Here is a 21,877-nt window from a genome sequence, read left to right as displayed (position 1 = left end):
ATTGGCACCCCTGGAAATTTTCCAGAAAATACACAATTTCTCCCAGAAATAGTTGCAATTACAAATGTTTTTGGTAAACACAGGTTTATTTCCTTTATGTGCATTGGAACTACAAAAATACACACAAAAAAAATAATTCTGACATAATTTTACACAAAACTCAAAAACACACAAAAATGGGCCGGACAAAATAACTGGCACCCTTCTAAAACTGTGGGTAAATCATTTATTTGAAGCATGTGATGCTCATTTAAACTCACCTGTGGCAGTAACAGGTGCTGACAATCTAGAAATCACACCTGAAGCCAGTTAGAATGTCTAAAAGTTGACTCAACCTTTGTGTTGTGTGCCTGTGTGTGTCACACCAAGCATGGAGAAGAGAAAGAAGAGCCCAGAATTGTCTGAGGACTTAAGAAGCAAAATTGTGGAAAAATATGAACAATCTCAAGGTTACAAGACCATCTCAAGAGATCTTAAAATTCCTTTGTTCACTGTGTGTAATATAATCAAGAAGTTTATAACCCATGGAACCGTGGCTAATCACACTGGACGTGGATGGAAGAGAAAAATTTACAAAAGAATGCAACACAGGGGGAGCAGGTGGCCTAGTGATTAAAGGCGCTCCCCATGTAAGCGGGCGGCCGGGGTTCGAATCCAGCCTGAGGCCCCCTTACTGCATGTCTCTCCCCCACTCTTGACCCTGTTTCTGACTCCATCCACTGTCCTCCTCTATCTAATAAATGTCCAAAAATAAATCTTAAAAAAAAAAAAAAAAAAGAAAAAAAAAAAGAATGCAACACAGGATAGTTGGAATGGTGGATAAACATCCTCAGTCAACTTCCACACAAATTCAGGATGTCCTGCAGACTCAGGGTGCAAAAGTGTCAGCTCGGACCATACGTGGTCATCTGAATGAGATGAAGCGCTATGGCAGGAGACCGAGGAGAACCCCACTGCTGACAAAGAGACATAAAAAAGGCCAGACTGGAGTTTGCAAAAATGTACCTGAGTAAGCCTCAATCCTTCTGGGAGAACATTTTATGGACAGATGAGACTAAGGTCGAGCTTTTTGGAAAAGCACGTCATTCTACTGTTTACAGAATACGGAATGAGGCCTACAAAGAAAAGAACACAGTACCTACAGTCAAACATGGTGGAGGTTCAAGGATGTTTTGGGGTTGTTTTGCTGCCTCTGGCATTGGGTGCCTTGACTGTGTGCAAGGAATCATGAAATCTGGAGACTATCAAAAGATTTTAGGCCGCAACGTAGGGCCTAGTGTCAGAAAGCTGGGTCTGGGTCAGAGGTCATGGGTGTTCCAGCAGGACAATGACCCCAAACATACCTCAAAAAGCCTCAAGAATTGGTTGGAGACAAAGTGCTTGAGAGTTCTGAGGTGGCCAGCAATGAGTCTGGATCTAAATCCAATTTAACACCTATGAAGAGATCTCAAAATTGCTGTTGCAAGAAGCACCCTTCAAATCTGAGAGACCTGGAGCAGTTTGCAAAAGAAGAGTGGTCCAAAATTCCAGTAGAGAGGTGTAAGAAGCTTGTCGATGGTTATAGGAAGTGATTGGTTTCAGTTATTTTTTCCCAAGGGTGGGCAAGCAAATATTAAGTTGAGGGTGCCAACAAATTTTTTTTTGGCCCATTTTTTTAGTTTATGTAAATTTATTTCAATTTTGGCTTTTTTCTTCTTCTTTTTGTGTTGTTCCAATGCACATAAAGGAAATAAACGTGTTTACCAAAAACATGTGTAATTGCAACAATGGTGTATTAGCTGGAAAATTTCCAGGGGTGCCAATACTTTCGCCCATGACTGTAATACTTCTGATCCAGCAGTGTTTAAAGCACTGATACGGCAACAGGCTTCAGCAGTCATTTATCAAATGTCTAAACTGAAGCAATGAGTGTTCCTTTGGTGTGCTTTAAGCCATAAATCTAAAACCTGAAACAACACATGGGGGCTTCATGTAAGTGAAACATTATTTGGCTCTTATTGGCTAGTAACTAACGAGACACAAAACATTCATCCAATCACCCTCCAAGATTTATTAACGGTCCTTCTCTTCCAAAGCATTTCTAACGGGCTCTTTGCCAAATGGATGTGAGACATACGTAAGGGGAAGTTTATACTGGCTAGTGCATCTATGCACTGCTTTAGACACATTTCATTCATAACAATTTTGCTTTCAGGAGTTTAAATCTGGCTCTTACATTATGCAGAACAGTTGTGTGGCCACCGCGACCTAAACTATCAGGATCCTAGGGTCTTTGGATTTACCTGATCAAAGAGGTTCCTGTTCACAAAAAGGGTGTTGTCAGGCTTGGCCAGCTGGCGAGCCAAAAAGGTAAAAAGCCCTCCCACCTGGGAGGGAGTGAAGTCTGGGTTGTCCACCATCACCTATGTAACCAGAAAGACATGAACAATCAGAGAAAAGCAATCAATGCCAACATTGCACCTTTATGAAACACTTCTGTCCAGAATCAGACTCTGAGGACAGCCAAGCAGGCGTGAGCATGATTGTGACATGGAACAGAACAGCCAATCAGGAAGCAACAAAGGAGGCAGCAAAACAAACACAGCTGTGGCAATGGTCTTACACTAGATGGATGCTAAAAATGTTTATCAAGCTTATGAGTGGCAAAAGCACTTTTTTTTTTTTAAATAATAATCATAATGAAAAATGGACATATGGACAACATCAAAGATGTAACTTTGATGGCCTCAGAATAAAATAAGTGATCAGACTTTAAGTCTGTGTCAAAAATCAAAGTTACCTGTGAAAGTGTAATTTCCCTGTCCTGCTAAATAACTACAATTCTAATTCTTCTGCTTAATTCTCCCACGATGCACATGGGAATATTTATAATTACTGAAGCTGCCTCTCTTATCTCTAGAGCTATTAAGAGACAACACTCATTCATGAAATATAATATACAGCATGAAACACCTGAAAGCTGCTAAACATTATTTAAAAAGCAGCCTGCAGGGCTTTGTAGAGGTGGAGTGTGATTTAAAACACATTTTATTGGTCATACCCAGTTTAACAGCTGACTATAGATCTGTGGACATGTCTGTCACTGCACCAATAGGACTCAAAAATTCTTTGACAGATCTAGATTTACTACGCTGTGCTGCAGTCCACTCTTACTTGAGACCAAGCAAACACAATCTGAGACCAGACAGAGGATTTGAGTCTCTCCTCTGTGCATGTCCAGCTTTACGTGGAAAAGATTATTCACCAAGGTTTCCATTGTACAAATGTTTGAAAAATGATAGCAATTGAGATTTTACCTGAAGTAGAATGTCCACTATCCTCTGCTGGTATTCTAGGGCCTGCTTGTCATTCTTAAAGTCTTCAAATGTCTGGAACAAAGAAAGATTGACATAAAACCGCTGAAAGCAATCAATTCAATTCAATTCAATTCAAAGGCTTTATTGACATGGAAATGGTAACTTGTATTTCCAAAGCATTTTAAAAAATGAAAAAGAATCGGAGCAATCTCTCCATTCAAGTGCTACATTTACATCTCCCTAGTATGTCTCTATAAAAGAATAATTTCAAAACCCTCTGTTTAATGCAGTGGTTCCTAACCTTTTTTCCATTAAGCCTCCCTTCACATATCTAAGAAGAGCTGTGGCCCCCCACAACCCCCACGAAAGAATAAAGAGACTTAATGCTGTCAAAAATACACACCAATTTAAATTGTTTTCATCATTTACAGCCAAACAAAATAGCCAAAAAAACAAGTGTTATTACTAAAAGACGTCTGTATGAACCATTTATGTGTTTAATCATGATTTGAGATGGTTTGAATGACCCTAATTTTAACAACCTCAGAGCAGACATCCCCTTGGGCCCCCCCTGAAATCTCCAGTGCCCCCTAAAGGGGGTCCCAGACCCCAGGTTGGGAACCAAGGGTTTAGTGTATACAGTCTTAATGAAGCCTTAACAGTACACCCTCTAGACATTGTAGGACAAACCACTTAACAAAGGTAAGAGTTGCTATGAAGTTCTGATCAGCATTTCCAGCAGGTATTTCTCTTTACATTGTAAATTTGTGTCTGTAGATTTTTTTTTATTTTTTATTTGTATGTGTCAATAGCTTTTTATAAATTCAGCAATATAAAAAAAGATAAATCTTCATTGTCCCCGAGAAGCAATTCAGTTTGCAACAGAAATTTACAAAATCCATACACATCATAAAAATACATAAACACATCCATCCAACCATTTTCTATATCGCTTATCCCATTGGGGGCTGCAGGGGGGCGGAGCCTATCCCAGCTGTCATGGGGTGAGAGGCAGGGTACACCCTGGACTGGTCGCCAGTCAATCACTGGGCTGACATATAGAGACGGACAACCAGGCATGCTCAAACCTACAGCCAATTGGCCTAACGAGCATGTTTTTGGTGGTGGGAGGAAGCCGGAGTACCTGGAGCGAACCCATGCGTACACAGGGAGAACATGCAAACTCCACACAGAAAGGCCCTGACCAGGAAGCGAACCAGGGACCTTCTTGCTGTGAGGCAACAGCGCTAACCCCTGCAGCCATAATTACTATACAAAACTTTAATGGATTTCATCATAGCAGAGAGGCAGTGAGCTCGACATGATATGAAACAGTCCAACATTCCATGTGAACGTGCAGAGGCACCAGTGTCTACAGCTTATTCAAACACCTAACAGCTGATGGAATAACAAACCTCAGGTATCTGTTAGATTTGGCTCTCCTGGCATAAGTAAATCTCCTCCCGTTTGGCAAAGTCTAAACTCTGCATGCATAGGGTGCTGAGGGTCTCCCATTATGGCTTTTACCTTTGAGTAACCCTTACATGAATATTGGCTGAGATCATTTAAGTCGGCGCCAAGGATGCCAGAAAAGTAGGACGGTATGGGTCGGTTTTTTGGTACCTTTTAAACCTCTGATAATGGGAAAAAAAACAAAACATAACAAAAAAAACCCTGCCATACCAAACTGAACAAGACCGCTGGGTGGAAACGACCTATTTAGGGTGTGGTGGAATGGGATTTTTGCATCATGAATGTGAAGCTGATAATGACTGATTTAGAATGACGTGGTCACTAAAAGTTCAAAATTGGAGTCTAATCTTAAAACAATGCATGCATTAAGACTTTTGGTGTTGAGAAATCTTACCATGGCGAGGACATTAAGGAACTCTCGCGTATCAAAGTGGAGGAGTGAACGGATAAATGGGAAAACCTTCTCCTCCTCGGATGAGTCGGCTGAATGGAGACGGATAAGGAACTCAAAAACCTGTCAAAAGAAAAAAAAATTACACATTAAGAGGAACCATTCTCTTGTGAGAAGTACTGCTGTCTGTAAAAGACACTGTACCAAATATTTTTATCACAAAATTATAGGTACTTAAATCAGGGTACTGATGGATCTAAATATAGTACAATCTGGGCAGTTAATCGCAAATTAGATTAAATCCCAATTTGTCATGCTGCCATTTTCAAATTGCAGACAGTGCAATACTTCTTTAGCCTGAAAAGTGTCAAAACACCAGTTTGATACAAACCTATTTTTTTATGCTATACACATTAGGCAAACATTCAAATGTCTTTTTATATTTGTAATCTTCTTACAACAATCCTACTTTTCTTGTCCGTGTATATTTTCCTCATCAAAACAAGATAAATATGACCAATGATCATCCTCTTCAAGATGGGAAATTGATATCAAATTTCTTAAATGTGCAAAAATCGCGATCATTTTTTTCGAAATCACTTATCCCTTATCTAATATTGTTTTTGTCTTAATACAGAATGATGTCTTGCCTTTGTTTGTTAAACAACACATAGGATGAGGAACCTAAAAATAACTGTATATTAAATTGAAATATTTGTACAAACACAAGAATAAAGTTCTTCAGTTACCTGTTTCTCATAAATGAGGACTACAATAATAAATAAATGTCTGATGATATTAAATTTGGATTAATAAGGATTACATTAAGAGAGGACAAAATGGTTAAATCCAAATTTAAAAAAAAATTGGGGGATGGAAACTGCAAAAACTAGAACAAGTACATTAATGAAAAATTTGACACTGCAAGAGAACAACAAACAAAAGTACAAACAAACCTGGTTCTTGACTTGAATCACAAGATCTTCAGGGATGTCTCCTCGTGGGTATGCTCTCCCTGCAAGACAGCAGCTGTACACAGAAAGACACATGCAAACTACATTATATTACAGTTTTATCCTTAAAAAACTCTGGATGCTTACAAAAACCACTAAAAAGAAAAAACAGCAGGCTAAAGTCTACACATAACGTTCTCTATTTGCACAAACACAATAGCAGCACTCTGACACTAAGCACTGCCAACATAACTTCACACTCTGGGCAATGTTTGGAAAACTAAAAAAAATATTCCAGACCAGTTGCACATGCTGAATGAATTTCTATTAAACAACAAAATAACTTAAAATACAACTAGTTTGTGATGATTATATTTTTCTTCTCTATATCTTCATAGTGATATTAGGCTGTAATTGATAAAGAAAACTTAGAATTTAAATTATGTTGTAAAAATCTGAATGATATTTATGTCCCCTAATTAAGGTTCCTTTATCAGTAACTGCGGGGAGTTATCAAAGACCTTAATCTAACAGGGGCTGCATAGCGGCACAGAGGTTAACACTGTTGCCTCAGGTTCCTGGTTCACTTCCCGGTCAGGGCCTTTCTGTGTGGAGTCTGTATGTTCTCCCCATGCACGCATGGGTTCTCTCCAGGTCCTCCGGCTTCCTCCCACCACCAAAGATATTCTCATTAGGAACCCAATTAGGGTTAATTGGTGATTCTAAATTGGTGGTAGGTGTGAGTGTGCCTGCTTGTCTGTCTCTATATATCAGCCCTGCGACTGATGACTGATGGACTACCAGATATTGTCTGTAGGGAGATAACTCTAACTTCAAATATACGGCAGCTGCAGCCCTAAGAAGTTAACTAGTTTTCTTGTAACTTGCCTTATGTACACCAGAAGTTTGTTCCCCATCACCACTTCCTCATCTGTCCATGAGGAGAAAAGAGAAGAATTAAAGATTGAATATACTTTTGATACTCCACACTAAAAATAGTCTGATGTTCTCCAGGCTTACCAGTGAGGCTCCTTCCGTACCTCAGTGGTGGGCCAATCACTGCAAACAGTTTCTAAAATGAACATGGAGAAGGCAACATATAGTGAAACTGTAGCATTGTTCAAATGAAAAACAATACCAGTGAGATAATTCTGAGACCAACAATGACAACGTCAACTGTCTGCACCATGAACATTTTATTGCTAGAATTTGCTGAGGGCCAATAAAAAATTACCCATGGGCTGAATTTGGCCCCTGGGCCATAGTTTGGACACCTCTGCCTATAAACTGTAAAGTTTGGGAACCTCTGATTAAGAGCAAGTCCACCAAGTTAAAAGTGACTGAACACGTTTGTTGGTGATGACTTACCTCCATCGGTGCGATAAAGTCATTCATGCCACTGTTGAACACGTAGATCATTGCATCAAGGAGCTGGTTCTCCCAGCAAACTTGAACCACCTTCAAACACACACACACACACACACACACACACAGAAACACCCCCACACGCGCACACACATACATACACACACACACAAACGCAAGGCATGTAGATGGACGTAAGACCTTTGGAGACACTGATTCTGATGAAATGACTCTGATTATGCTGTTTTTCAGCTGAAAGGGCTTTCATGTTCAATGACACAGACGTACCTGCTGGATATCCAGGTTGGTAACATCCAGGTGGACGATGCATCTCTCCAGGCTGTCCATTTTGCCAGTGCTTTGGTAATGGGCCAGCAGGTCCTTCATTATGGGGGTGGTGAGGTGACCAAGGCGGTCTGCAACGATGTACGACTCCAGAGACTCCAGAAAGACGCCTTTGGCTACCATGTTCTCTGCCAGCTGAGCATACAGCTGGTTAAACAGCAGGTCACTGAACGTAAGTGTGTGGAAAACACACAAAACAAGAAAAAAAACAACATTACTTACATGAGGAGTTTTATCTCAATTTGGTTCCTTTTATTTAAAGTTGTTCAACCAGTTATAGCTTGTTAAACAGAACTTTAAGTTTAAAGATTTGTTAGGTTGCACTAACTATACAGATCACTGAGCCGTGGTTTTACTTATTTTCTCCTTCCTGATCTAAACAGGAAATCTATGCAGTCAGTACCGAGAAGCACAACGATACCATGTTACCAGATGCTAAATACAATGCCCTCTTCATTGTCAGTGTACAGATTCAACAGGGTTTGCTGGTCATGTTGGTTAAGAGTTTCTATCCCAGAAAGTGGCTTAGATTTTTATAGTTCCTTAAAACAAAAAAGCCACAATAAAGCTAACTTGAAAGTTCATTAATTTTACTTGGGTTAGTGCAGACTTCACAAATTAGAGTGAATCAGATCAATCATTATTTGGTTGGTTTATTCCACTCCAAATGTTAGATATGATTAATGATATGATATTGCAGTAAGGTGTTTATTTATGGTCATTTCATTTCACTGTTTCATTTCACAAACAGGATAAATAAAAAAAATCTGAACATTGGACCTGGCTGAATGCATGTTGTAGGACGGAAAATAAAACATTAAAACCAAAATAAAGCCTTACTTATGTAATTAAATAATCAACTTTCAACGTAAAATCATTTGAAGTAAAACTGGCTCAAAACAGACATATAAATCCCTAACTACATCCCTGCTCACTGGCTCAGCTGCTTTAAAAATTAACATTTTTATGGGTAAAACAATAATCAAGCTTTATTCAAAGACAACAATCTAATGTGTACAAAGGAGAACTGAAGAGGAGGTGCAAGGCAAGACATTTATATTTTATGTATGAATTATTCTAATTATCCACATGCCAGGGCAGCCTGCTATGGAGGGACAGCAAGAGGGTTTGGACAGACATCTGTTTGTTTTTTTTCCTGAAGTCACGCTATCACGCAAGGTCATCAGCAGGTCAGCAGGTGTGTGATCTCCAGTGAACTGACAGTCCAGCTCAGTTGTGTTCAGAGGATTAAAGATGATGTTAGCCATGAACAATTTTACTCAATTTAAGCAGCTAAAGAGACATAGCTAATCAGTTTTGCTCATATTTCGCTTCATCTGAACGTTACAGTTAGCCTGTTGTTTAACCTACTGTTTGCTCCAAAAACTGGACAGTGTGCATCTGTTGTTTCCCCTCTAGTCTTCTATTATCTGTCTTTTGATACCTCTACTCAGTGGTGTGTTTTCATTTAGGTACCATAAATGCCTTTATACTCACGCTCTCTTGAGCAGAAGGCAGTAATCCACCAGGACTGGGACCACATCCTACGAAAACCATAAAGAGACAGAGATGGACACGGTGACTTCTACTGTTCTTCAATAAATCATGCTGACCAATAAAGGAAGAATAACAAACATCAAAATCAAAACTGTTACACAGACTAAAAATCCATCAGACTGTCAGTGACAAATATTTACTTTGATAAAGAGTGAGCATGGTGCTGCCAACCCCTGTTTCACCGTGGTGCTGATCTGCAGTGCTTGGTGTCCTCCAAAAACAGCATCTTGTCTGATGGCACAAAAGCTCCATTTTTGTCTCATCAGCCCAAAGAACTTTAGTTCAAGGAATGAACCCTGATTCTCTGAAATATGAGTGAGGTATCTCACTATGGGACACGCTCCCTGCATGTTCCAGCAGAACCAATATGACATCACGTCAATCTTGACTGGCAGACAGACTCTGCCTCTAGAGGAGGGACTTCCTCCCTCTCTTCAGTCTTGATAAGCACACCTCAAAGACTGGCACAATCCCTTGATGTTATTTTTCTGTATATTTTAACTTTTAAGCAGAAAGAAGGAAAGAAATCTCAACTGCTTCAAATTAATAAGGCACCATATACCAATAAAAGCAGCACAGCTGTTTATGCATGCAATGATTTTTTTCACACGTCTCATTGTGTCACAGTGTGGAGCCAAGCCTCCTTGACCTAACCTGATACGACAGATGGGTTTGTTTCACACATCCATCTGGGAAAGCTTCAATAGGAAACGTTTGAGGAAAGGCAGAGGCTCTTAAAAAAAACTCAAAGTGTCAAATTGGATGAACATTCTGCCTGTCACATCTCTACGGGCCAATCAGAGCAACAAAACATGTGACGTAGCCGCTATCGAGCTGCGCGTGCGCAGCTACTGAGGAATAACGCGAAACATGGCAACTATAGATATGTAAATACTCGACTTCTGTTGTTTTTGAAAAGAAAACAACTCACTGCTAAATCCAGCAAGTTCATTTTGTCTCCTTATACTGAATAAAATACTTGGGTTTCTTTTTTTCAGACAGTTTATTGTAGGAGATGTTATTTTACCCAACGGGTAAAATAACATCTCCTACAATAAATTGTCTGAAAAAAAAGACACCCAAGTATACAACTCACTGCTGTTCTCTGTTCTTCTTTTAACAAAGAAATGTTGTCAGGTTCTGATAAAACTGGCGCTTTAGCAGCATCCACGCTAATGTCATCCTCCATAACTGCACCAGCTCTTGCTGCTGCTTGTTTACGTCACGACTCTGCTGTGCCTGAAAGAACTGCCCCTTGTTGCTGATTGGTCCTGTCACTTTCTAACCGGGCCCAAACGGTTCAGATGGGGGCTACAGGCGAAACGCGTTGTTCGCTCTCAATAAAAAGTAAAGTCTATCTCAGTGTGTGGCGGATCATTTCTTTTTGGTTCAGATGGGAGCTTTGCAAGATGGATTCACCAGTGAGAAACAAGGAAACAGCATACCCATCTGCTTGGCAAGGTTATCCTTGACCGTGATTAAGCCTGTTTCATCCTCGTATAACCAAACATTACAAATAATGGATAAAAAACTCAGGTGGTGGTACCATTGTCACCTACTGAAGCAGTATAATTTACTCAGCTTTGACAATTTTATAAAATTCTCCTGTTTGAAACTGGTTTTTAAATGTTTACAAAATTCAGCACCAGAAATGTTATGCAAACTTTTTAAAAGGCAAACTGGTGATAGAACCACCAGGGGCTCAGCCAGTGGTAACTGTCAAACTGCCCACTGTAAGACCTCCCTGGGGCTGTCAGCTTTTCTATATGAGGCTCTCAACTGTGGAATGCACTACCAGCTGATATGAAATTAACTCAAGACACAAAGACTGTTAACAAAAATGTTAAAGAGTGGCTCAAGCAAAATCAGAGATGTGAGCACTTTTAACAACTTCATGTTTTGCTGTAATTTTATGTAACTATGATGTAAAATTTTACTATTTTGTCTTTTAATTTTGCTTTTTTAATCAATTGTAACTGTCTTTACGCAATTTCTAAGTAAATATGATATCTTTACTTTTACCTTCTTTTATTTTAATTTTCTAAAAGCCTAACTAGGGACAGGAGATGGAAACTAGCAAAAGCTATACTCTCTATATGTGAAACATCAGTTACTTTTAGCTAGTTTGTAACAGGCTGAGGTTTTACTATGTAATTTGCATTGTCCCTATCAAATAAACTCAATAAATAATAAATAAATAAAAATAAAACAACAGATATTTTCAGGACTTTGTCAGCTTCTGGATCAGTGTCTCTCAAACTTGAGAGTAAAGGACTCCCATTATCATGATCCTCTTGTTGCAGAAACCATTATTTCATATTACAGTAAAGAATAGAAAAAAATCAACCTATTTCCAACTACAACTTTCCTGATTTTGATTAATGAGTAACAATATTTTTGTTATTTTATTAAGTGATTTTCTAATCAGTCTCATGGTTTCTGTCATGACAATAATCCACATCAATAGAAAATATAATTGTTTTCTTGTTCCCTCATTGTTCCTACATTACATGGAATGTTCTCTTCTTTAAACCACAATATTAGCACAGAAAAAAGGTAAAAATGATTTAAATACTTATTGATAAATTAAATCAAAAGGATATATATATATATGGGGTTTTATTCACACAAAGTTTAATTCAGTCATATTTACCATTGTTCCACTTTTCTCCATTTTCCCTCCAAGTGTTTTAGACCTCTCTAGCATCGCCATGGTCCATTTGAAAAACACTGCAGAGTTGCTGAATGAATGAAACTTTTGTTTTCAAAAAGATTTCCAATGCATCCATTCTTTGAAATTCTGTTACATTCCTTAGATTTTCTCACTTGGATAGACTGAAGACTGTGTTCACTAACTTTTCTGTATATATTAAAATCTCTTGTTGCTAATATAATTAGTATTACAAAGTATCTTACACAATTTCACTTCAAAAACATTGAAACAGGGCGTGTAGATGGCGTAGTGGTTTAAGGTGTGACCCATATACACGGGCGGCCCGGGTTCTGGCCTGTGGCCCTTTGGCACATGTCTCTCCCCACTCTCTTCCCCATTTATGACTCTATCCACTGTCCTCCTCTGTCCAATAAAGGCAGAAAAATGCCCAAAAATAAATCTTAAAAAAATTAAAAAAAAAACCCACTGAAATATCCCTTTAGTTTTCTACCACTATTCTCGCTCTCGGGCAGACTGAGCTGTCTAGTGCTCTTTAGGTTGTGTTTGCTTACCTGGAAATGTTCCTCCATTACTTGGATCTTTCCTTGTTCTGGACATTTTTTTAAAGCAAATTCAGCAAAGTGGAAAAAGACCTCGATCATCTGCAGACAAGAAAGCAGCATATTAAAAAAAGATATTTGAAATCCTGTGAAAGGTAAGTGGATGTAATGCAGAAGGAAGACTTTAATTTACTCTTACCTTATCAGCGACCACTGCCTTCCTTTTCACTGGATCTCCAAAGAGGCCTTGAGTAAAAACACAAACATGACATTTCAGGCTTTGCTTCAGGGTTTACTTTTTCTTTAGTACTTAAAGATTATTCTAACAATAAAAACAAAGTTTTAGTACCAACAGCTGTATCAGTCAGAAGTGGAAGCTAACACTTGCTGGAAAACTCCTGCTGTAAGACTGCGACAGAGACGAACAGACATCTAATGTTTATCGTACTCACCAACGACAGCCTTAGCCGTTCCCTCGTGAAAGGACCAGGCCAGAGAGAGAGCCTCTATGAAATGCTCCTGCTTTAACAGACAGTCGATGCGCTGGAAAGAAACACACATGGGAACAAAGAAAGATTGTAACCTGGTTTGTCTACTGGTATTACTGGTACTGGTACTATTCTGTTTATTGGCATAAGCCTGTATGTGTGCCAATATAACAAGAGCACACCAACATCAAATACTCAGAATGCTTAAATTTTTGAGCTCAGAACATATTGAGTTCTTGGTATACCTCATATATTTAAGAAAAAAAGGAGGGAAATCTCAAGCAGCAAACAAGAAGTTTGCCTTCATTATCCTCGATTAACTGGCAGCTATACATCCCTACTCTGTAATATAGTATTTAGTCTACTGTGGATTAGGGCACTTCAATGAGATCAGAATTCCCTGTAACCACAATTTAACACAGTTTCTTACTTAAAGCTTTTTACTGTAAGTAATTTTTACAGACAAACTGTATTCTAATGCACATACCTCTCTCCAGTTCCTCAGAGCCATAATGTGAGCTGACTGGAACACAAAGACAGTGTTAAATACAAAACATTTTTGGTTCCAAAACACTGCTAATCTCTATTTCTAGTGTTTTTTTTTTTTTTTAAAGAAAGAATGCAGAATTTTGTACTTTAAACAGGGAACAGAGAAATTCAGGAGAATGATGATTTGTCCTGTTTGCACAAAGGAATGGTTGATTTAGGTACAGCTATAAAACCCTGAGCACACTAGAGTGGGTCTTTACTGGTTACCAAAAGTCACAATGAAGTATTCCCAGAGGTAAAGTGTTCAAAACCTTTAATTTTAAGACACTAAAACATGAGAATGGCAGTCTATATTTACAGTGTGTACATAAATTGAACCAATTAACATCTAGAACAATTTACCTTGGTGCCCAAATAGAATATCTGCCCTCCGTAGCTTGAGACAGACTGGTAGCAGGCCTTTTCTCCAACTAAAGCCTGGAACAAAAAGTGGACTGTTAGAAGTACAGAAGTCATAAAGTCATAAAAACATTCTTATACTTCATACCTAGTGGACTGAAAGTGTCATCCTTCAAATGACGGCTAATGATTAAACCGTTTTTTTCTCACCAAAACTATTTTCACTGTACAGAATCAACCTACTGTTAACAAAATTAACATTCTACATTTTCAGTGCAGTTGACAACATCTTTGAAATTTGCAGACATATAAATTCAAAACCATCCTGAGCCTTGAAAACAGTCTTAAAATGCCAGTCTGTTTGCATGTCTTCTTCTCTGAACCCTGACTGTAGTATTATGAATATCAGTCAGTCTATAGGTGCATCTCAAAAAATTTGATATCAAAGTTTTCCATTGAGTTACTTCACACTGTCAAATTTCCATATATTCTAGATTCATCTTATACAAAGTGAAACATTTCAAAACTTGTTTTGTTTAAATCTGGATGATTACAACTCACAGCTCACAAAAAAATAAAAAATCCACTACCCTTAAAAATCTTTGAATATTATTTGGCTGCGGTTCAGCACACAGAGATTTTGGCTTGGCCTCAGGTGTGTCTCGAGCTAAAAACATTTAAAAACCGCTGGTCTAGAATATATGGGAGTTTCACTTCTTCAATAAAGTCACTGGAGAAATCACTTTTCATGATGTTCTTGAGTTGCACTTGTATGTAGCAGCAAAGAGCAAAGAACAGGTTCTGCTGATAGTGGGTCTACACTTGAATCAAATATATGAGAGCATCTGCCTTGAGTGTCACATTGGCATATCTGTGACGTCAGTAGGGCAGAACGATTTGCAAAAATAATCTAATTGTGATTTTTTTCCCAAATATTGCAATTGCGATTTAATATGTGATCATTCTTGGGTTAATCTTGTGTATTTTTTGACAAATTCAAGCAATGAATAATACTATATATAAGACCATTTGTATTAAAAACAATGAAATTATTTCTGAAGCAATCCATCCATAGTAGCATGAATCGGAATATGAGGGTGCAACAAGCTTTAAGCTATACAGAAGGAGGCTGGGGTGGGGGAGGTGAGGCTGGCTACCAGCTGATCACAGCTGGGGTATGACTTTCATAAAGTAATGCTAGGCTTCATCAGTTTTAGATAGAATGAGCTAACTATTTTTGCTCTTATTGCAAATGTGATGTCATTTGCTTTGTTTAAGGGAATTATCATTTTTATGTCATTCGTTTTGATTAAGAAAAACATACATAAAACACAAAAAGAGGATTTTTGTAAACATTATAAAAAAATTGACACTTGATTGTTTGCATAATGTTCATAAAATCTCTACCACTGCAAAAATTTGATTTATTAAACTGGTATTCTGACACATTTCAACTCAAAGAAATATTGCAACTTCTTTGATTTGAAAATTGCAGCAGGTCATATTGTGATTTAATCTAATTTGCAATTAACTGCCCAGCCCTAGATGTCAGCAGCATTGCTTGTAGCCTGTAGGTGAACTTTTTCACAGAGGGAATACATGCAGTCTGCAGTTCTCTGGTTGGGACTTCAGACAGAGTTTGATTGTAGACTTGCCAAAGAAATACTTGAAGATTTGTTTTGCTTTTATAACTGGCAGTATGCTATGCTTCAGGCTGCATGACTGACAAGAATACATTTTCATATTCAAACTGGCAGCTCTGAGGTAGCTTCTAGCATCTTCTGAGTTTAAATTCCATTGCTGCATATTTTGGTGTGATTTTGTCCCCCACTAGTGGTCCTGGTTTTCAGGGTGTTTTGGGAAACCCTCTGCTTTTGTAAGCCTTTAAACAGATCGGGCATATTTTATGTACATGATTTGCCAATTTACCTCTAGATCCATGACACCAGAGCATCAGCCTGCTCGAAGTTCAGGACTCACAGAGTCAGAGGTTTTATTTTAAGGTTTTGCAATAATTATGGGCTTTAGGTGACTGTTTCTATTCTCAAAGCATTTCTTCTTGAGGGAATTTTATTAATGCAAAAAGAAAACTCAGTTTAAAGGCAGCTGAGGTTAAGGGAATTAAAGGTTGTTGGCAGATTAACAATTTAATTGCTGACTCCTGTGGTCAACTCATCAAATGTCCTTAGATGTTCTCTCCATGTGTTTGTGAGTAAATGTGATCAGAGCGGGAAAATCAACTTGACACTTTTTATTGCACTCCCAATGGCAATTAGTGCATAAATATCAGTGCAAAAGAGTGAATATTGCAAACTACTATCAGCAGCACCAACAACTGTTCAGTGCTCACATTACTCTAAATGCTTTGATGATTAATGATTTTTAACCTCCCAGTTGAAAATTAAAAAGAGTTCTTTACTGTGGATCATTCGTCTTCAACTAGGTCTGTGAAATCTGAACTCAGGTAATGTCACCCATCAGCTGATTCCTCACCAAAGCCTGGGAGACGTTCCCTCCAGTGGCCAGGGACTTAAAATGCCGGCTGTTGTAGACCAGCTGCACCTGCTCTATATCCAGAGTCTCCAAAACTTCCTGACTGGGCCGGTCAACAACCTGCAGCTTCTCTTGGCTGTCCACCAGGACCAGTGTGCGATTGTTGATCCACTGCAAAAACACAAAACCAGGACAACAAATAAACACTGTGCACAACAGAAAGTCAGTCTTCAATCACACATACGTAGCTAGATTTTCTTAGTCCAATGATTTTTAAAAAAATGCATGTGACAAGTTCGACTGACTGAAGTTAAACTAAATATAACTTCTCAAAGTCAGACTAACAATCCTAGATAACACAGCTGGGATTGATCTCCTGCATCCATACACCCCTATATGAGTGCCGTCTCCACGGTTTCTGTGGTGGGCATCTCCTTTGCACCTAAAATAAGGAATAAAGTTATATACAACATGCACTGCCATCGCCGTTGTCAGGTACTTACACTCAAGCTGATGATGTCACAGGTGAGGTGGAGCTGTCTCTGTTTGATGACATGGATGGTGCCCGTCTCTTCCTTCTTAACCTTTATTTAAAAGAATAAAAATAAAATCAGTGGTGGAGGGAAAATCACATTACACACAGCAGACATCTGGGCTCAGCACTGTGGCAGTTTGGATATATGGCAAATAAATTCAATTCTGAGGTATCTGAGTTCACATACAGTTAAACCTCTATTCACAAAATCAGCACTAGCTTAAGAACAAGCCAGCTATTTAAGGGTAAAAATGGGGTCGTGCATATACCTGGAGAAAGTGGACAGTGTCTCCTTTGCAGAAAGCCAGTATGGGGTTGACGGTCTTCTGAGCAGAAACAAACTGCCAGGCCAGCTGAGGAACACTGGATGGATCAGACTGGTAAAAGAGAAGTCACTGTGTTACATCAGTAATCAACATCAAACTGATCTTACAAATACCTGTAAATATTTCAAAAGAATGCTGAAAATACTACTTCTTTCTGACACGCATTTGGCTGTGTATCTCACATCCTAGTGTTTAAGAGCAACCGGAGCACTAAGGGGAACAAACAGGCTATCAAAGTGTGTACATATAACTGACAAGGTAGTTACATTTGGAGCAAAGTCAAAACATTTAGGTTCTTTTGAATTTGAAAACAGCCAAAACAGTACTCCCCTTTCCAGAGTTATTATCACTTACTGGTTCTATTTATTTAACCTTTATTTAATTCTTGAAAATCATTGAGGTTTCCCTCATTTTCAATGGTGTCGAGATATAACGGAGACAGAAAAAATGCTGAACACAGATGTATCCAATTCAGGGCAAATCCTCGGGATTGGTAACATTAGATGGTCAGTAGAGCAAGTTTGATAATGTCCAGTGGTCCCGAGTTTAGTTTAGATCACAGGTGTCAAACACAAGGCCCGGGTGCCAAATTTGGCCTGTGGAACAGTTAAATCCGGCCTGCAAGATGATCTCATATTGCTGTTATACAGTCTACAGTATACAGTATACTTTAATTTCATACTTTGAGCATTTCAGTTCATAATTTTGAATTCTTATATAATATTTTGAGCTTTAAGATTCATCATTCTAATTCTTAAGTGATATTTTGACATTTTTAACCAATTATTTTGTATTTTACCTCATATTTTCAACTCAAAACGTTGACTTCATAATCCCGTAGTTTGACCTTTTAGACCAGGGATGTCAAACTCAATCACAGCAGGGGCCAGATTCTGGATTCAGGACTAACATGAGGGCCTAACAGGCTCACCTTTTTAACCAGAAACTATCAACCTTGTTTCACCAGTAATAAAATATGAAAAAAAAATATAGCACTAATGATAAATGATTGTGATATTTAAAAAGTTAAAAGATCAGTTTAAGGGCTCACAATCTGAGAAAAGTGAATTTATTAGTTCAAAAAGGTCAAAACATGAAATAAAAATTGAAAAATAATGTAAAGGCAAATATATTAGAAAGAAAGTCAAAATTATGAGTTTAAAAGGTCAAAATATAAAATAAAATTTGTAATGGTGAAATTAAAAGTCAAAATATGAATCAAAATTTAAATTGTGAGTCTAAAACACAGGTGTCAAACTCAAGGCCTGGGGGACAAATCCGGCCTGTGGAACAGTTAAATCCGGCCCGCAAGATGATCTCATATTTCTGTTATAACTGGCCCATCAGTCTGAGGTCTGTAAATTTCCTCAATTATATAGGTTTTTGTTTTCATATTTTATTATTATATTTATATTATAATAATTATATTTTATTACACACGTGTTTAACACACATGTGCATGCACACACCTGCACTCATGCAGCCACAATACTTCTTTCATAGTAAAGGGAGAGCAAAACACACATATGTAAATCTGATTTCTTATTTTCATCGTTATAAAACAGTGATTTACATGTAAGATATTGCGGACAAGACTGATTAAAATCCTTCAAATCCACTTTTTCACTTCTGGAGAAAATGTGGAAGTCTATGCAAATTTTCAGAGTGGCTGGAAGATTATACCATGCTTTGATAGCTTTAGAAGAAAAAACAGACTGGTCAAAGGCAGAGCCACGCTCGGGGATTCTACAGTCCCCACTGGAGGTAGACCTTGAAGATCTGCTAATGTGCTCAGAATGAAGTTTAACAAAGCTCTTCAGTGGTGGAGGAGCAGCATTATGGATTATTTCATTCACTAAACAAAAATCTGAATAAGGATTAAGTTATCAGAGCTGAGCATTTTAAATTTATCGAGTACGTCACAGGGCTTGTTTGCGAAGTGTCCTAATCAGTTTTAAGACAGTCTTGTTTGCCTGAGGCTAACACAGTATACAGTCGCTAGAACAAGTGTGTGAACCCTTTGGGATTTCTTGGATTTCTGCATAAATTGGTCATCAAATGTGCTCCGATCTTCATCTAATTCACAACAATAGACAAACACAGTCTGCCTAAACTAATACCGTGCAAAAAATGATATGTTTTCATGTTTTTATTGAACAAAACATGTAAACATTCACAGTGCAGGGTGGAAAAAGTATGTGAACTCCTAGGCTAATGACTTCTCCAAGAGCTAATTGGAGCCAGGAGTCAGCAAACCTGGAGTCCAATCAATGTGATGAGATGGGATGTGTTGGTTAAAGCTGCCCTGCCCTATAAAAAACACACACCAGCTTTAAGTTTGCTGTTCTCAAGAAGCATTGCCTGATGTTAACCATGCCTGCCACAAAAAGGGTCTCAGAAGACCTATGATCAAGAATTCTTGACTTGCATGAAGCTGGAAAGGGTTACAAAAGTATCTCTAAAAGTCTTCATGTTCATGTGTCCACGGTAAGACAGTCTACAAATGGAGAAGGTTCAGCACTGTTGCTACTCCCCCTAGGTGTGGTCGTCCTGTAAAGATGGCTGCAAGAACACAGCACAGAATGCTCAGTGAGGTGAAGAAGAATCCTAGAGTGTCAGCTAAAGACTTACAGAAGTCTCTGGCACATGCTAACACTTGTGTTGACAAATCTACAATAAGTAAAACATTAAACAAGAATGGAGTTCATGGGAAGACACCACGGAGGAAGCCACTGCTGTCCAAAAAAAACATTTCTGCACGTTTGAAGTTTACAAAAGAGCACCTGGATGTTCCACAGCACTACTGGCAAAATATTCTGTGGACAGATGAAACCAAAATTGAGTTGTTTGGAAGGAACATACAACACTATGTGTGGAGGAAAAAAGGCACAGCACACCAACATCAAAACCTCATCCCAACTATGAAATATGGTGGAGGGGCCATCATGGTTTGGGGCTGCTTTGCTGCCTCATGGCCTGGATGGATTGCTGTCATTGACGGAAAAATGAATTCCCAAGTTTATCAAGACATTTTGCAGGAAAACTTAAGACCATCTGTCTGCCAACTGAAGCTCAACAGAGGATGGGTGATGCAACAGGACAACCACCCAAAGCATAGAAGTAAATCAACAACAGAATGGCCTCAACAGAAGAAAATACGCCTTCTGGAGTGGCCCAGTCAGAGTCCTGACCTCAAAAGATTGAGATGCTGTAGCATGACCTCAAGAGAGCAATGCACACCAGACATCCCAAGAATATTGCTGAACTGAAACAGTTTTGTAAAGAGGAATGGTCCAAAATTCCTCCTGACCGTTGTGCAGGTCTGATCTGCAACTACAGGAAACGTTTGGTTGAGGTTATTGCTGCCAAAGGAGGGTCAACCAGTCATTAGCCTAGGGGTTCACATGCTTTTTTCACCCTGCACTGTGAATGTTTACATGTTTTGTTCAACAAAAACATGAAAACATATCATTTTTTGTGCAGATTAGTTTAAGCAGACTGTGTTTGTCTATTGTTGTGAATTAGATGAAGATCAGAGCACATTTGATGACCAATTTATGCAGAAATCCAAGAAATCTAAAAGGGCTAAAAAGCCAAACTGGGGGACAGCAAAATCCAGGTCCCTTGTAAAGTTAAGCTATGGTATTTTATAATTAACCTGAATAACAACCACTCTTATCAAAGAAACAAATTTTAATTCATTTATGTAGTAAGTAGCCCTCTTAAAAATGTAAATCCTTTTGTTAAAACAGAATTAAAAAACATTGAAAGTAGCTAAAACGGGTTAATAGTGGCAAAAAAGGTGGGAAAGATAGTGAAATTAGATTTTAAAAGTAGCAGAAATTGGTTAGAAAAGCCAAAAATTAGATAAAAGTGGCAAAAAATAACCAAAAAATGGCAAACATGGGTTTAAGTGGATAAAATGGGCATATTAAGTGGTAAAAGGGGATTTAAAAGTTGCTGAAATGGTGTTAAAGTGGCAAAAATAGGTGGAAATTTGGGAAGATGGGATGAAAATTGACATAAACTGGCAAAAAAGGGTTAGCAGAGGCAGAAGTAGTCAGGAATTGGCAAAAATGGCCTTTTCAAGCTGTGAAATGTGGCTTAAAAAGTGGTAAAAGGGATTAATAGTGGCAATAATGTGTCCACAGAGCCAACAATAGGCAGAGAGTTGCAAGATTTGGTTTAAAAGTGGCAAAAACAGACAGAGAAAACTGGTGGAAAGGGTTTGAAATTGACAAAAATTGGTTTTAAGTTGCAAAAATATGTTAAAATTGGAAAAATTGGTGGGGAAATTGATAATTGATAGAGTAATTCAAAAATGTTCTTAGTTCTGTTCAGGCACCTGGAGACCCCCTCTCAGTGACTCGCGACCCCCAATGGGGTCCTGACCCCCGCGTTGAGAACCCCTGCTCTAGACTATTGTTCCTTTGGCCTGCTTTCTCTTTCTTCACCTGACTGATGCTGTTAAGCATTAACTTGTCTTAGTTTTTCATGCTGTTAATGTCATCATCACTATTCTAAGCTGACACCAGTTTAATCCGATGGTACTCC

General features: G+C 38.4%; 1 protein-coding gene across 1 annotated transcript in view; it reads right to left on the bottom strand.

The window, feature by feature from the left end:
• Positions 1-21,877, bottom strand: part of vps8 (VPS8 subunit of CORVET complex) — a 60,873-nt gene that overhangs the window by 22,221 nt on the left and 16,775 nt on the right. Inside the window, exons 12-28 of the mRNA XM_041789478.1 lie at positions 17,267-17,374; positions 16,966-17,046; positions 16,463-16,633; positions 13,973-14,047; positions 13,569-13,604; positions 13,046-13,136; positions 12,793-12,839; positions 12,606-12,695; positions 9,321-9,367; positions 7,767-7,989; positions 7,482-7,571; positions 7,134-7,185; positions 7,002-7,044; positions 6,117-6,189; positions 5,164-5,283; positions 3,297-3,368; positions 2,283-2,402 (exon numbers count right to left, since the gene is read on the bottom strand). Coding sequence (XP_041645412.1) covers positions 2,283-2,402; positions 3,297-3,368; positions 5,164-5,283; positions 6,117-6,189; positions 7,002-7,044; positions 7,134-7,185; positions 7,482-7,571; positions 7,767-7,989; positions 9,321-9,367; positions 12,606-12,695; positions 12,793-12,839; positions 13,046-13,136; positions 13,569-13,604; positions 13,973-14,047; positions 16,463-16,633; positions 16,966-17,046; positions 17,267-17,374 — 1,539 coding nt within the window. The remainder of the gene's footprint in view (positions 1-2,282; positions 2,403-3,296; positions 3,369-5,163; positions 5,284-6,116; positions 6,190-7,001; positions 7,045-7,133; positions 7,186-7,481; positions 7,572-7,766; positions 7,990-9,320; positions 9,368-12,605; positions 12,696-12,792; positions 12,840-13,045; positions 13,137-13,568; positions 13,605-13,972; positions 14,048-16,462; positions 16,634-16,965; positions 17,047-17,266; positions 17,375-21,877) is intronic.

Source organism: Cheilinus undulatus, linkage group 6 (genome assembly GCF_018320785.1).
Source record: "Cheilinus undulatus linkage group 6, ASM1832078v1, whole genome shotgun sequence".
Lineage (NCBI taxonomy): Eukaryota > Metazoa > Chordata > Actinopteri > Labriformes > Labridae > Cheilinus > Cheilinus undulatus.
Note: the sequence above shows the minus strand (reverse complement) of the source record. Positions and strands in the feature narration are given on the sequence as shown.